The sequence below is a fragment of the Echeneis naucrates genome, chromosome 5, assembly GCF_900963305.1.
Source record: "Echeneis naucrates chromosome 5, fEcheNa1.1, whole genome shotgun sequence".
In the NCBI taxonomy this organism is placed as follows: domain Eukaryota; kingdom Metazoa; phylum Chordata; class Actinopteri; order Carangiformes; family Echeneidae; genus Echeneis; species Echeneis naucrates.
The window spans coordinates 14925600-14943482 of record NC_042515.1 but is presented as its reverse complement, the minus strand read 5'-3'; the positions used below and the strand labels follow the sequence as shown (position 1 = coordinate 14943482).

At 39.7% G+C, this 17883-nt stretch overlaps 1 protein-coding gene across 2 annotated transcripts in view; it reads right to left on the bottom strand.

The window, feature by feature from the left end:
* Nucleotides 1–750: 750 nt before the first annotated feature.
* Nucleotides 751–17883, bottom strand: part of LOC115044001 (growth/differentiation factor 11-like) — a 23736-nt gene continuing 6603 nt past the window's right edge. The window contains exons 3-4 of one of the 2 annotated variants that reach the window (XM_029502817.1): nt 7780–8153; nt 751–4167 (exon numbers count right to left, since the gene is read on the bottom strand). In XM_029502817.1, coding sequence (XP_029358677.1) covers nt 3787–4167; nt 7780–8153 — 755 coding nt within the window. In that variant the 3' untranslated portion in view covers nt 751–3786. The remainder of the gene's footprint in view (nt 4168–7779; nt 8154–17883) is intronic. The other variant, XM_029502818.1, reaches the window with a different exon arrangement.

The following is a 17883-nucleotide window of genomic DNA, read 5'->3' as shown; positions in this document are numbered from 1 at the left end:
CAACTATTCTGAATGCAGGATGCCATTTGGTTGTAGGCCAACCTGTAATGATTAAGTGATCTGTAAATCTCCACTTGAAGACATTATAACAACACTGATTTTGAATTTATGAAGTGCTGGTAACAAAAAACAACAACAAAAAAGCATAATCTGATATTCCACATACTGAGACTCCACCCAGTGCTGAAGTCTCCAGCTTATTTATGTTCAAACTTAGCTTATTATAACTATAACATGATAACCAAGACGAGGTAATAATAATCCACTTTTTCCTTTAGTATTAACATTGTAACTGTGTACATTTGGACCCTTTTCCAGAAGCTGATTTACATGTTAAAGCGCTCTCTCATTCTTTTGACGGCTGCTCTAGAGGACTATTTGTGACACAAGCTGTCCAAGTTCGATGGTCGCTTCAAACGTGTCGGAGAAACATGCCCTTCGTTTGACAATAGATGGATCGTTTGCAGCTCAACTTCAGGAGTCTCTGCATGTCACAATTCTTGATAAATAAAACAACTTTTCAGTTAATTCAATATTCACAACTTTTACTGCTCCAGTTTTGTTAGTCTGATGGAAACAGATATTGTTGTTGCTTTGACTGACATTACTGAGTCCTTTTTTCTGGCCTAACGATCTGTCTACAGTATGCACTGCGGTTAGATTACAGTTCAGGGAGGCTCATAACACCAGAATCTGTAAGAAAGAAAAAACAAATTGCATAAGCTAAATAAATGATTTATTGTACAAAAGAAAAATGACAGTAAATAAACAACAAAAGGCAAAAATAACAATTGACAGTTATTCATATGCACAACCATTTAACTACAAAGTTGGGGTGATTTTCTTCAGCTACACAAAGAACATAGGAATGAAGGGGGAAAGTGAGAAAAACATTAGAAGCGGTGAACCTGTCCAAACATCATTAATGTCAACATTTGGGTAGGTATTTACATAGAGATTTATTACTCTCATATATTTATATGAAAACACTCTCACACATACCAGTATACAAACACTAAAATTCAAAATGCAAAGTCTCTACAGCTTTAACTATTGTTAAGCTGTAGAAGCGGGTACAGCTAATTATTTCTTTTGACCACATATTACCAGAGCTGCTAGCATCAGTCACTCTGTCAATAACTCAATCTGAACCTGAGAGCAAGGGGACCCTGTGGTTTTAGTCTACATATTTTGGGGGGGGTGTTGGGGTGTGGGATTGTGGGGGTGGAGGGTATTGTGGGTTAAATGTCTGCACAGATTAGTCAATGACAAATTAAAAAAAGCAAGGTTTTTAGGAGGCTATAGTGAGGTAGAAAGACTTTGAAATGCATTAAAATTAATATTAATAAATAGAAAATTGACCAGTTGAATTATTTCCAACCACTGCCCCTAAACCAGCTTTCTTCTCCCTTTGAAATGTTCTAGCATATTCCTGCGATCACAAAAGTTACAGCACACAACATGTCATCCTCTACTTTGGCTAACAATCCCTGGATACTTTTCCCCATCCTGACAGGGGTTCCTTTCACTTAAAATACACACAAAGGCAAAAATATGTCTATGCAAGACAATCAACACATTGTTTAAGTCAAAAGAACGTAGTCTCTCTAACATGGTAACAGATTAAAGTTGGTGGGCGGGCCATTTCCAGTTAAAGCATTCTATGTTTGTTGATCCAGACACTTCTTACACACATGACTTATAACCCAAAGTGGGCACGGAGGCCTTTTAGGCCACTGGTTCAGTATGTCCAGGTTCCAGATTGGATAGAAGAGTGTGAGTGTATGGACAGGCCCCCGCTTCAGACAAAAGTCAGGAAAGCGTGATGTATCAAAAAGAAGTGATAACCTCTCTAGTTTATGGTTTATCACCAGAAGCTTGAATAGTTTTTTTTTTTTTTTATCCTATACTGTACAAGCTCTTGTGCTTGGTAAAACACAAACAACACTTTACCTCCTCACGCCATGAACGTCCCATAGTGCAAAATTTATTGTTGGTAAGGTAGAGTGCCCCAAAAAAAGGTTTTTGTACCCCTTTTTTAATATATACATATATCATTTATATATAATGTCAGAAGGCTCTTCCTTTATCCAACAGCATAGTGCTTTCGTTTACAACAAAAGGATATCTTTGCTTTGACATCCAGGAGACAAAGACAGACTTCAAGCATACTAATCTACTCTGTGTTCAAGCACTAACAATATTTTCTCCATAACGATGATGATACAGTCGAGGTTGAAGCAGAGTGGGGACATCTCACAGTGAAAACATGTCCTTTAAATGTATCGCTTCAATCAGCGATTCACTTACATTCTCAACGTTTTTGTATGTTTCTGGCTTATAGTGATTTACAAAAGCTGCGATTAGTACAGTGCTGCAGGTAAAAGATTTAGCGTTATTGTCCTTTGTGAAAACCAGAGAAAACGTGACTGAGCTAGCACTAAAGTGTATTTTCAGCACAGTTGAGAGCTACTGTAAAAGTGGCTGTGTAAACTTCTAGTCAATACTGTAACTATGATTTTTTCCTTTTCTCAGCTCAACAACTCACTCAGGTTACAGCGGTGTTTGAGCTTCAGTTTGAGAATTAGAGCATGCTGATATCCTTCTGTATTTTATCCCAGGCCTCTTCAATTTATGAAACAGTGCATTTACTTCTATGTTTGAAACATTCATTGCAAGAACTGAAGGTGTTAGAGTCTATTTTCCTTTGTTACACAGAAGAAAGAAAAACTGCCAGGTATTTGTCATCCTGCAGGACTTGCCCACCTTCGCCCCCTCCTCCTCTTCCTCCTCTCCCAGACGGTGCCGAAAGACTTTAGAGTGCATCTATATTACAGCTGTGTATCTGACTTAACTGTGCAAATCAAACCTAAGTCTGTATTATCTACTTTTCCGGAGTGTCAGAATTTGCTATACTAACTTGATGGATTCACTTTGAAAGACAGTTAATAAGAACTATAACAACTTGTCTCCCTTCTCCTTTTTGAATTTTACAAGACTACAAATAAAAAAAGATCAAAGTAGCTGTGAAAAGGTTTCGTAGATACTCGAGAATGTCACACTGGGGTGTTATACATTAATAGAGGGCATAGGTTTGGTTTTGGATCTCCTCAACATGTCACATCTGTGGAGGATACGTCTAAACATCTGTAAACAAGATTTTGGATTTTCACGACGGGTATTTCAAATGGTAAACTTTCCTCACAATAGCATGGATTTGATCTTTTCATTAAAGTGATGTGTTGCAAAATAATTCAGATAATTTTTGTGGATCAAATCTCACTGTTAAGAAAGCATATCTCGGAAATTCAGTATTTCCGGCTCACCTTAGGACTTGAATTACTTTAAAAATATTGTAAATGCTTTTAGTCTCCTGTAATCTCAATCCACTGACTGGACATTTAACAAAGATGCCATTATAACAGACAGACAAACAAACAAATAAACAAACAAAATCTTAAAAAAACCCCACATAACTAACACATACTCTATAACATAGTTTTGTCTCATTTACCATTTTCTGAAGCTGCTCCACAAGTTCAACCTCTTTAAATCATTCATAATGTACTGTTTCTCCATCACTTAGTCCCTTTTTTGATTCATATTTTACTTAAATTTTTTTTTTACAGTTAGAATCAATTTAATTACTGGAAAAATGGAAACCCAGTGGGATATTTTTGTAGCTGAGCGAACATGAAATCTGGTGCCAGGGGAGAGCTCCGTAAGGGTTTTGGGTGGTTCAATACAATGATGGCTTTACACAAGTGTGTGTGTGTCCCCTGCAGCCTAAGAGCAGCCACATCTATCCACCACCATCCCCGGGATCTTGCCGTGGATGATCTGCTGCTTATCATTGAAGTAGAGCATGTTAATGGGGGACATCTTAGTCGGGGTACAGCAGGGTCCTGCAGAGCCTCGGGGGTTGGCGTGCTGCACCAGGTGGGTGTGCGGGTACTTCTGCATGAACATATACTCGCACTGGCCGGAGCAGTAGTTGGCTTTGTAGCGTTTGGGAGCAATGATCCAGTCCCAGCCGAACGCCTCAAAATCAACCGTCAGAGGGTAGCGACAGCAGCGAGACTCCGTGGAGTGCTCGTCGCAGTCCAGGCCCAGGTTTCTCCGAGAACGTTTGGTCGTCTCCAGAACCTTCACTTCCAGGAACGGCTGCTGGAATCAGGGGGGAGGACGGGAGGTAGAGAGAGAAAGAGGTGGTTATAAGAGAACAACAGCAAAGACATGGCTGACATTTCAGCTGTAGAAAATACTGTCAAATGACCAATTCCCTCCTTCCGTAGAAATCACTGTTAAAATGGAATGAAACTGGCCTCAATATAATTTGGGAAAACACAAGAGTAGTTGTGGGTTTATGGGTTGTTTACCGCATGTAGAGAAAGCTTAGAAGAAATAAGAAAATGTATTGGCTGGAAAAGATGTTTATGTAATATATGTCTGTGCGCTGATTATGGAGCACAGGTAGGAAGTTAATGACCTAGCTGAAGATGAACCTGACCTGTGTGCACCTATAAAGCTGATGGCCATGGAGTCACTTGTTTGTTTAATCCATGTACAGATTGAAAAGCATTTTAGGGTTTTGTAGTGTAACAAAAGTCCATCCAGTGGCACAAACACATTTGTACAGCGTCTCCATTTCTCCACCTCATTGTGAGGATGGGACTCTGTGAAGTCGCTGCTCTCAGCTGTTGTTCAACAAGTTACATTGTGTAACTGTAATATAAAAAATCTAGAAAAGTAAAAATGCTTTCATACAAATTGCACAAAAATGAAATATTGCACGTAAATTTGCAAACTTTAGAGGTGCCGGTAAGTCGAACTTTATTTTTGGATGGTGCGGGCTGAGGCGTTTTGTACGAAAACCAAGATAATATCTGACTGATCCTCTGTGTGTTTTAATGTTCAGGACACTGATGTTTCTTCTGTTCGGCCCTCATTCGGTTTGCTATGCATTGTCTGATATTTATGTCAGACATTGAGATGAGAGATGTGATATTTACGATGATATTCATGATGTGGATACTCCGGATACACCAAGGCCAATATCAATCTGTCCCAAAATGTAGTTGGATATAATCAACTATCATTATAAAGATCAACTAGTTATTCAGACTGCCATCTAGGTAGATTTTAGCAACAAATCTTACTGCACTTTGATCACATCAGAAATTTTAAATGGATCTGTCTGAAACACAAAGAAGTAATCAATTTTAAAATCACCAAATTACTTCTGTGGCCAGAGTAAAGTAAACCACTTTACAGCTGAGCCTTGCTCAGCTGCCATGACCCAATTTCTTCAACAAAGTCTGGTTATTTTTTCACTTCAATTTGTCCAAAGTCCATCAGCTCCTCAGTCAATACAACCTGATAAAGAAAAAGGTAAAAGAAAAGGTTCGATACTGTGACCTGGCCTTGCATTTGTAATGATGCGAGTTGACAAAGCCAAAAGATTAAACCGCATCACTTTCAGCACCCACTAATCAGATATTTCACAAAACTATATGGATTCTTTTGCCAATATTGCAGTAAGAGGACAATGTGCCACTTCAGCATTGATTCAAAGAGCACTGGCAGAAACCCCTCTAACCCTCATGGCTGAGTCTGTAATGCTTGGTTGGATCCATGACCCAGGAGGTCATCTGCAGGATCACATAACCTTGACCTCTGGGCAAAGCCAGTGGATCAAATATTTTACTCCATGATGTTTGTTTTACAAAGCCTTCCTATCTCCACAGTGATTCCAGCTGGGCTTGAGCACAGTTTTTTGTGACGCATTCAAAAGAGGAAATAAGCTGAAAGGCCGTCGGGGTGAGACCATGTCAGCTTGGCCTTTAGGGCCTTTGTTGGAGAAAAAAAGGCCCAGATGATCAGGGAGAAGCAGGCTCTCACTCTTTCCTTGCTTGTTGTGTTTTGTTTTATTTTTGTACACTTGCCTATGTTTTTGATCCTTTCCTTTTTTTTTTGCTGAAGAATAACATTGCACACTGTGTGCTCAGAGGGCAGCAATTTATTGGCCAAGACACTAGAGCTGACCTCTGATATGTGTTGTGAAGATATGACCCAAATGACCACTTGGTAAATATTTGGTATTGCTTAACTGGGATGACTGGCCTACATAATTCGAAATTGATGTATGTTAACTAGATTAATAGTTCACAAATGGGTTTGCTTTGAGACTTTGAAGCTTGACTTCATCTGGCCTGCCTTGTCCGTTACATTAAACAAAAGTACAGGTCTTATTAAAAAAAAAAAAAAAAGAGAGAGACTGAATTGAACAAAATATGTAAATCAAGGCAAGTCAGGTCATATAGGCTGTGTAGTGTTCTCAAGTTTTAAAGCCCAGAGACATACTTTCAACATGCGACTGAATGTACTGCAGGCTGAGGTTAAAACTTCTAGCCTTTATATTCAACACATTAGTGATCAAGTCAATATTTGTAACTTTAATCTGATCTCATCTGCAGCTGATAAAAAGTAGAGAATGCGCAAATTTCAGAGAAATAGCATATTGCACATCTAAAACCTACTTTGCTGTTAGTCGAAGTAAGTTGGAAGATGGGATTTGGGGATGACCAAATGATGAAAGCTGATCCAAACAAAGCAGCTGTGTTTGCTCTGGGGGGAACTAAATATAGAATTGGCACTGGATATGGTTTTATGGTAACAACATTTCAGGGGAAACGAGTGTTGTGTTTCTATACATGACTGGTTTCTAAACTTTAAGTTTATGCACTACATTAGGCAATGCAGAATGCACAACATTCCCTTTTTGTCTTATAGGTGAACTGCCTTCTTAAAAGAATAACAACAATCTAAATATTTGAATTTTGAGGATGGTGTTTACCCAGAATTTTGGGAAATGGTGCAATAATGAGTTGAACCTTCAACAGTCACCCTTTGCTAAGATCTGCTTTTAGGCTCATATGACTGCATGTGAATATACAATTAGTGTCTTTAAGTGAAGAAATAACAAAAGAGCAAAAGATAGAGTGAAGTGGTTCTATTTACAGTGAGATTTTGTGATTTAAATGGGTAAAATAAAGCAGTATCATTAAAACCATGTGCTAACTTTGTGTCACTCTTACCTGCAGGTCAGTGGTGTATAATATGGCTCACAAATATAGAGCACATCCAATGATTTACCTTTGTATTTTTTAGTATTTATAATGTTGATGTTAGAGATTGATGTTAGACCCTTTTGTCATCTATTAAATCTTTGGCCATGCCTTTATTCCTATTGTACAGGAACTTTTTTTTTACATTCCCTTTACTTAAGCATGAGAAATGACCTGCAGATGTGTAAAATCTGCTTAATATGAACAATTCTGTTCATAATGTCTATTGTGATGCTTCCCTTGGTGTAAGCCAACTGATGGAAAGCAAGTTGACTTTCCTGAGCATCGGGGGAAAAACCTCAGCACGGTTTTAAAACAAGTTGAGACTTTTCTAAAAACCTTTTTCAAACATGCATAACTATAGAGGCAAGACAAATGTCACTGTTCAGGAATGATGTGCCAATAGAAAAAGATGTAACTTGCAGAATTATATCAGTCATCTTTTTTTGTCCCCAGAACTATGTTAAACTGTTCTTATCTTCGTTCAGTTAGACATACAGGCACACATTTCCCTTCAAATATTTTTTTTCATTGTCATGATTTTTAGCTTCCCTCTTCTGTTTGTAATATGAATTGCATAAAATGATAAAATGTGAGATGTGATGGAAGTGATTACCCCCCCTTTCCCAAGGACAGGTCTGAGGGTCCTTACCAGCCCCTCCTCCCCAGGTCGCAGTGAGGTAACTGCCAGGTCATTGCCGCTCTCATCAAAGGCATTGATGTCGATTCCCCAGTTGGTGTGTGGCTGTTTGAACCAGTTCTGCAACACGTGCTTAAAGTCAATGCTTTGCCAGTGTCCGACTCTGGAGTTGAGCTCTATCTTGAGGGAGCGGATACGGATGTGGCGACTGCCCTGCTCTGTGACGGGCTTCAGTCGTAGGATCTGCAGGTAGACGGTGGAGGTCTGCTGCAGCGGTCGTAGGTAAACCCACAGCTGAGCCTTCAGCACCTTGGTGAACATCAGTTTGGGGCTGAACTTGAAGAAGCAGCAACTCGGCTTCCCGTTCACCTGCACCAGAGGCTCCGCTGTGGACAAAGCACAGAGAACGTTTATACTTGTACTGTAGATGCATCATACTGTAGGCATTCACTCTACATGGCCTTAAAAATCCCCTCACTCCAGCTGCTAGTGCACAATTAAAGTAGAAATTCTTCAAAGGTCCTTTTATACTAACACAAGATTAATTTTAGTTCCCCCTTTCTGTTTCTGTCATGGTGACGGTTCAGCAGCGACATCTGCATCATTCACTCCAAACAAACCACTGGAAACAGATCAGTGGTTTCCAACGCACCAGAAATACACAATAACCGAAAGTATACCTTTACTTATATGATTAAAAGAAGAATTTTTAAAGGGAGCTCTGGACGGTGTTGGGGGTCCTTGGGAGGCAAAGAGCACAGCTGCAGTTTTCTGGACTCAGCAGCCTGACAAGATGTGTGTGTGTTTAGCACACAGATCAAAGACAAACCCAGCTCCACATGTCACTGACGCTGATGAATTAAGGAGTTTTGATCACAGTTTATGGCTCTAAAATGTCCGTAGTTTACATTTAATCTGGGAATTTTCACATACACTGTCAATGCATGGGATATATATAGCTTTATAAATGTTACTACTTTTGGTGAATCATACAGAAAGTTAAAACATTACTTGCGCTTGAATAAGAAGAAAGTGCACTCAAAACCAGAAGACATTTACTAAATAAGTATTTCCGTGATTTTGGTAAAGTGACTGCTGTCCGACATCTATATGGATGAGAGATGATGGTTATGTGCACATGGTCCTGTTTTTTGGGCCATTCAGTCAGGTTACATTTGTGATTACATCAAGGTTGGGAAAAAAGATACATTTGCATATTAAAACAAGAATCAGCAATGGTGGCCAGTGGCCAGATGGTAACCTTAGATTCCCCTGGGTCAGCTGTAATGAAATGGTCTACATCGACACCACAACTAGCAAAATTAAAGCACCTCAAGTTTTTTAATGGCTCTCCCCTCTTGCAAACATATTTGACCAGTGGATTATGGGTAACGTCGTTGAACACAAGGAGTCTCCTAAAATAGGCAGATTTATTCCTGTCATGATCCTCAGCTCTGGTGTTTCTGTGATTTGCACCACATGTCAAATCTGCACATGGTTCATTAACATATACCTCCATCTGATCTAATGACATCCATCCATTGCATTCATCCATTCATTTCCATGTAAAGCGTTCATTTATTTAGGGAAATTTATTCTACATCTATCTGGCATAATAAATTGAGAGATAATACAATAGAATATTCAATTTCACCATTTCCTGAGAGTACATTTGAAATGTAGCAACTCTAGATTTTAGCAAAGAGTCCGTCTTTCTGATTTATGTTGAAGAGGAGTGTTATTGCGACACCATTTAAGAAAATAAGACAGAGACAGAGAAAAAGAAAAAATGGCATGGACCTGTCAATCACTGCTAAATCTGAGGTTGCTCAGGCAACCTGCAAATGCTTCCTGGGTCAAAAGGTTATTTGGCACCTCAGCCTAGTTAAGAAATGGGATCAGGGGTCAAAACTGTCAGCCTCTTTACATCTCACGGGTGCTGGGGAGGGGCAGCCCCTAATAGCCAGATTGAGTTTGAAGGTCAAGGTCGACCTTATGGCAATGGTAATATGTCTTTCTTCGCAACACGCCTTTTCAACAGAGAATCATTTGAAATCTCTGAGACACAACAATACAATCAGCCACAGTTTGTTTTTGTTTTGATTAGGGTGGAGAATCTCCAGCCAATGGAGGATTGTTTATCAAACCACAGTTGACCAGTAGGGAACACTGCACAGGGCTGTTCTTCTTCTTCTTCTTCTTCCTTTTAACACTAAACAAGTGTTGTAATTGAATTATGGTCATGCATTGAGGGATATGAATTCACTGAGGTACAGATGGACTATCCATTAGAAGAGTCCAGGGCGAACATTGAACATTGAATAAGGGCCAACCCAGGGACAGACGTGGTCCTTCAGCCTGTATTTTCAGGGACAGTCATTAGTGAGTGTAAATTATAGTGTCTCACGCTGGACAAACAATATGTCAATGTTCCTTTTTGGCTGGTTCCAAGGGTCACAGCAATTAACGTGGGTGGTGTTGTGTTTGCTCATCAGCACAAAACTGGTAATGAATGATTCTGCAGTTTACTTGAGGTTTACTTGTGATTACTACTTCTTTTTTTGCTTGTTTTTAATCACTACGAATAGGGAGAGACCCACAACAGCCCTTCCTTTGCAAAATCCACCGCTTTTGTTGAGTTTGTGGAAAAAGGAAACATTCCACCCAACGCTGCATAGCTGAAATGGTTCAGTTTCCCGGGCAGAGGCCTATCTTGAGCGGTAGTAATCTGAGAAGCAAGGCCCATGTTCCATGATCCCCAGTTATTAAACACACATGCACAACATATGAGCTATGTCATGTTAAACAATGACTGCATTGATAGGCAAAATCAATTTGTGCCTTTATAGATCCTGTAAGTGCACAAGTGAGCAGCTAACCAATGAGGACGAATGCCTTAATTACACTCCACATTTTCGCAGCACGCTCCACTTGTGCCAAATGAGCAAGGCCAGCTTGTAAAGATCAGAAAACCAATAGGACATTTAATCCTTCTACCGTGGTTAACTACACTCTTGCTGCCATAACACATTAACGTTGAAAGAGCTCATAATTTTACTGCAACTGCAGGAGTGTTTTTATAGCTTAATTTCCTGAACAGTTTGCTTAATTATAGGTCATTGTTTTAGCACGCTGACTTCAAACCTGTGTTAGGAGCTCAGCACCACCAACTGGAGCAATAACACCTCTGTCCTCAGCCAGATAATAAAGAAACTAATTACTATACAGAAAGAAGTAAAAAACGAGTCAGAACCAAGCAAACTGTAAACAGTGGAAAAAGGCTTGTTTGCTTTTCCTCTCCATGTTTCAAGCCTAATTCATTATCACTGCAGCTTATTTCCCTATGGTATAATTGCAGCATATGCAGCACACAAATTTTACTGCCAGCACGCAGCAGGGCTGCAGGTGAGCCTATCAAACATCTGGTGGACTCCCTGGGTACCTGTTTCCCATAGTTAGCCTACAGCCTCCTATGCATGCATGGAGAGGGAGACATATAGAATATAAGGGTTTATTCACCATGCCATCTGTCCATTTTAATACAACTGTGGGCTATTTAGAAGTTAATGCTTTTAATAAAACAGTTGAAAACAGATGGAGAGGGGAAGTTAAAGTAGTTATATAGTGAATAGGTAACATGTGGTACCAGTGACTGGGCCTAGATGTTATACTATGTGGTAAAAAGAGATATAGTAGAATATTCAGAATCTCTGTTAAATAAATGGATGTATGTATTTATCTGCAATTTTCACGGTGCTTGATGAGAAAAAGTGCACGTGCAACTGAGAAAGTTCACAGAGGTTTCTACTTGTCTTCACAAGGACTCTGCTCTATATGCTGCTTTCCCTTTCCTTAAACTACCAACGTAAGAAATAAAGAATGACTCATCTCTAAATCCCTAATCTAAATCCTCACAAAAAATACAAAATGTTAATGCATTTTTTTTTGTCAAATATCAGGCACTCAAAAAAAAACCAAAAAACCAAAAAAACAAAAAAAAACCAAACAAACAAACAAACAAACAAAAAAAACAAAACACAAACAAACCAAAAATGACTGGGTGTTGAATTTGACAAATGTCAAATAGTCTAACGGGATTTTATTACTTAATTATAGTTTAAGGCAGATGTTGTTAACTGTAAAAATGGCCAGTTAAAAAAAGGATTAATTAAAGTTCACTTTATCCAAAGTGCTGAAAGGCAGGCGGGAGTGCATTGAATACATGTGTAGTAACATATGCCAACCAGGTGAAATACATGCAGCTGAAGTGGGGTGGGGACAGAAATGGACATCTATTGTTAATGTCCAAATGGATAATGCATAATGGTATAAACCTAGATAGGAGTTTCATTTGCATATATATCTATATTTTCTTTTCTTAATGGGAAATGCAAATGTGCCATTTTGTGGTGAGTGTGTGTTTGGGAGCCTTCGTGTTGAATAAATGTGACTCTAGGGTATCCCCACGCACCTCGGCATATTAATCATCGTGACACGTTCACGACCCTTCTAATAAGACAGGGGCCACAGTGCACCCCCTCAAACATCCCATCCCACCCCAGCCCCACTCCCTCTTTGTCTCTCAGCCAGTCCCCAGGGAAAGGAGAGGGTGGTGGGGGAGGCCAGGCTCGAGCTGGGGATGGACTGGGGAGGGTGGGGGGGTGAAGTTAGACCCCCTCATTCAGAAGCTCTCCCCTGGGACAACGGCAGGCACAAGACTCCTATTAGGACCGAGCTCAGGAGCCCCCCAGGAGCAACAAAGGACACCTCCTAATGCTCCCTGTTCTAGCTCAGTGAGCACACACACACACACACACACGGAAACATGCAACTGCACATCAACACACAACACGCACAAGCTCTAAACTGACATCAGCAAACAGACTCAATGGCCATTGCTTTTAGCGTTTAGGGTTATATATGTTTGTATTATATGGGCAACGTCTGTGGGACATCTCAAGCAAGACGGATACATAGGATGAAAAGAGTGAGCGTGCAGTGAACTGCAATAAGGTGGACAGCTGGGCAGCAGGAAATGTGCTGGGGTCTCTCCACTTGTGTTTGTGTGCATCCACACATACATGCAAGACGTTAATCTCAGAAGACAACGTGCTGCCCCGCTTCTATAAGTTAAAGCCAAAAACTACCTATGTCTTTATCTAAACAAGACAAGTAGGAAGAAGATTCTGATTGAAGTGCTGCTACCAGTGAAAGGCTTTAGTCGCAGTGTAAATGAATATAACTTCTTTTACATTTTTTTATTATTGGATGGAGGATTCAGCATTGCCATTTGGTTCTTTCTTTATTACTGTAAATGAAGTCTGAATCTATTAAAGTTGAAAGCCATCATACACAAAACTGACAGTAGTGTTTGGAAAAAAGCTCTGGCCCACTAAATTTTAACTACTACAGTCCAAGTGACATTATATTTTTCAAATGCTGCGTGAATTCAATTTCTTTTCTTTATGTTGCGCACATCAGCTCCCTCCTCCCCCAAAAAAAAACCAAACAAACAAACAAACTAAATACTCAGATATAGAAACAAATCCTTGAAAAGCAGACTACCCATGACTCACTCAATTTGATGATAATATGTTATATATCTCCAGCTCTGGATAAGTGAATGGCAGTATTAACACTACTACGCTACTATAGACCAGTTTCACATTCATTCGTGTAAGAAGCATAGCAATGTAAAAATTCCAATCATGAACAAACAAGTTCACTCTGCAGCAGAAACTGAAGTAAAGTTCAGTTTACTTATGAGCTAATTTCACTTTAAGGCTGATAAACTCCACGGTGGTCAAGTTTAGATATTGTCTATTGCCATACTTGACGCAGCTTGACTCTACAATCTTACTTGCCCTGAAAATATTTTTAAATTCAAAATCCCACTAACAGCTGTAACCATGCTCACAGCTAGTCTTGGGACCATTTTAAACAGTATGTTCTGTAACTTGTTATATATACGTATTGTTCTTTGAAATACATTAAAGTCTTTAGCTGCCATTTTTCAAAAGTCCTCAACATCCACAGTCATGTCTGGAAAGAAGTCCACAAGTGAGCTGGGGAATGGAAGCAAAACACTGTGAAAGCTTTTACACAGCACAGATCACAAAAGTAAAGTTAATTAGAAAAATTAAAAGACAGCTTGGAGAGTTTATTCGCCTTTTCAGCTGTTTTCATGGCATAAGATGTGCATTTTTTTTTTGTGTTCATAAATCAACTTCTTTGTTATTAAAGGCTTTAGTTTCCTGAGGCGACATCTGCAGTGGATTTCATTATTAGTAAGCCCCTGCAAACCCCAAGTGAAAGTTCATGGTAATTATAAGAGATTGTTCTGATTTATATAAAATTGTGGAACTGAAGCTGTTTCAAAAAAATCCCAGGCTACAAGTGCCCTCATACATACTGTACAGTACTAGTAATACATATTGACCATGTTCTCTCCAATGAGACATGGTAACTGGTATTTTTAACATTGTACAGTATACAACATGCACACAGAACCATGCACAGAAACGTACATCATACTTCATAAACAGTTCTACATTTATAGGATAAACTGGATGAGGAACAAGGTCCAACTCTGCACAGACCATCGGAGCACCTGACAGCAGCTCCATGGATTTATATAACCGTCCATTAGTATCTGAAGTCATTAACAAATTGCACAGAGCCTGCCATAACAGTGCCTTACAATGCCTCGCATTTCAGTGGATATTATTTCAAATAATCAACATAGCTAATGAAATGTCACCTTTTGTCTTACAACAATTTGTTGTACTGTACACCGAATCACCTCGACCACTTGTTTAACTTATTTTTTAGCCACAAAACCTTTGGTTTCCTTGTTGACATTTGTGAAATGTTTAATAACATAACAGATGATCATAACAATATATTAAAATAATAAGAGATTATTTGTCTAAACACTGCTTTTAATTTCTTCATGCTCCAGGCTGCCTCAGTCTGTTGCGGAGGAGCAGTAACTTTGTCCTTGCGCTAACACAGCCACTTTTGCTTGCTGCACGTCCCACCACTGGAAATTGAGTTTTGACCCCATCCCACACAGATGTTGTACATGACATTTGATACTTTACATGCAGGATTTAAGGCTTAAGCATTTAGCTCGGGCTAACTGTAAGCTAGCCTACATATTTAAACCTGTTATCCTCTGACAACGCTCCCTTAACCCTTCACCAAGGGTTATAATGAGCTTGAACTTCCCACAGCCAATACGAATACAACCAAAACTAATAATTCTCTCCTCCATCCTCTCCATAATCTGCCTCAGGAAACACAATAAATCCTCATGTAACCTGTTCCCAGAGGGTTTGGGTTAGAGTTAGTGTAATAACATGTATAGAGTAAGATGTTAGATAACGATAATCACCTACAACTTAAACATTTCTTTGCTTGAGTTTCACTTTGTTTACTATTTTAAGGTCATTTCATTCTAAATGACTTTTTCTCATTCAGTTTCACACTTTATTTATGTTATTTGATACAGTTTTCAGATCATGTGTGAACTAACAATGTGTTACCATATACCCTGCCTGTATGCAAAACAATATTTCAAATCCTGCCAAATACATTTCATTGATTTATTATTGTGTCCTTAAATCGTATTGCTTTTGTATACACCAACACACACTATTCTTAGACACACACACGCACAAACTCTCTCACACACAAGCCATCCACTTTTAGTTTCACTTCCTTAAATAAGCAGTGTTTTTGTTGCTTCTGTTGAAAACAGTCAGCTACTACATAAAATCACCCGAAATCTCCCAAACCTGTCAAAGCCTGAGCCAAAAGTTTTCTCTTAAGACAAAGTCAGGGTGGCCATGTTATGCCAAACCTCCCTCTTTCTGGGCAAAGCAAAACTATTTGCTATTCCATTTTTGAGCCTCTTGTTATCCATCTGTGCTGTGCATTATATGAACCAAACTGCTCTTTCCCTAAAGAAATCACATCAAGTGTGCATTTTCATAATGAACTTCCTGGGGTGATGTGGGTAAGGCAGAAATACAACCACAGGTGATAAATACATCAAGGAGCTGCTCTCCTTTGCCGCAGAAAAGAGGCTAATTAAATTTTCATGTAGATAATTATGAGCTAATCCACTGTTAATTGTGCTTCTTTCCGACACAGTAGCTCCCTCATGGGATCCAACATTATGCCCATGCAGCATTTCCTTTGCTTAAACGCTTCTTAGATTTAATGGACTCTTCCATACACTGATCCTCAGCAGCTCCTCGCACACGACCACACAAAGCCTGAATGCATCCATCAGCAATAATCCCCTCAATGATCTCCATTTTATCTTTTCACTCCCCTCCTCCTCCTCCTCCTCCTCCTTACTCATGTCCCTACACAGGGCTTAATTACTGGTGCGAAGTAATTATTTCCTTTATTAGTGAAACGTAACATCTGTTTCAGGTCTTTTTAATTGTACCTATAAAACCCTTCCATGATTTCTGTCCCTTTAGGATAGGACTGGGCTGCTTGTTGCTCCCTGTGGACTCACTCTCTTCTTCCCTCCACCCCCCTCTTCATACCCGCAGCATGAGCCATGGTGCACCTAACTCGATCTCACTCTAAAATCCTTTAGAGAAGTCATCAAGAGCTCAGCTCTGGAAACTGGCAGAAAAGGCAGGGGACAAAATATATTCTTGCACACCCGGTGCTCCCTGACTTATGTTAAAGCTGTTGTGCATCCATTCTCCAAACTTCACAGTGTTGTATTTTTGGTGAAAGCATGCATTAAATTCCAAAGCAACATATTCCCAAATGCCAAAAGACCAGAGCGGCTGCAGGGACTGGTACACGGGAGCGTGGGAATAGGGGAAGGAGGGTGGAAGGAGTGAGATTCCTGAGGTCCTGGGGAAATTTTGTCCCTGTATTAATAGACTTTGGTCCCTTTGAAATTTTATTAGCCATAAAGTTGACAGTATGTTGTGCAATTTATACAGTCTTAGAGACCTTTCTGTCTTAAGTTTTTACTCCTTTTTAAACAAACTGGTCATGCCCTGGTGTCCAAACAATTCAACACCAAAGTTTATCTTTCCCTCAACTGATGCCAGCCACTACACAGGGAGAACAGGTGTCATCGTCAAACTGAGACCTCCATGGAATAAATAAATCTATAAAAACCTCACATAGTCATCAACTTGCAGCAAACACTGGCCAGCGAGTTGAAGACAGTCCAACTTCTGCTGCTCTGTCCTTTTAGCGCTCTCCCTCTTAATTTTTATGGTTCCTGCACCTTCAGGAAATGACCCTTTTATAGGGTCAACACTATAAAAGACTTGTTTTTTTGTGGGAGTGGTTAGTGGATGAGTGTGTGTGTGTGTGTGTGTGTGTGTGTGTGTGTGTGTGTGTGTGTGTGTGTGTGAGCATCCGTGTGTGTGTGTGTGTGGTGGGGGATAAGTGTTCAAGTTACTACCGGTTCGTCTTTGCTGCCAAAGAAAGAGACCCGATGAGGTTAATAGTCTCCTCTTCCAATATATCACATAGCTGTGAACTCTGTGACCCTTTTTGTCAATAGGAGAACTTTTCTCTGGAGTGTGTGTGTGACTGTGTGTGGGTATGTGAGTGTGTGAGGCTGTGTGTGAGCATCTTTATGTATCAACAGTAGTATGCACATGTGGAAATGTGCACACACACACATTAACATGTGCGTAGATATTCATTTAATGTACTGCAGAGTTGTGTAAGCCTGTGCTTGAACTGAATGTGCCTCATCTTAGCAGGATTACATAATAATACCAGTACAGCACTTTGTTACTTTAGCCTACACAGTGTCCTGACGGACAAAACAAAATGTGGGTATAAGAAAGATAGAGTGAGATGATCCAAAAACAGCTGAATGGTCACATTTCCAATGGGATCTTCTAAGTGGCTAAACCTCTGTATTTATCCTATTAAAGATAAAAGGTGTCTTTGAATACAGTCCCTGACGGATCACACCATTCTGGTCTCAGTCAGCTGTCTATTTGCTGGAATAAAGTTTAAACATGGAATAAGGGCTGGGAATGAGGGTAATCCAGTGCTGCTCTCTGCTGGAGTCTCTGTTACTGGACATTCTCCAAATTACTGTCACAGCACATA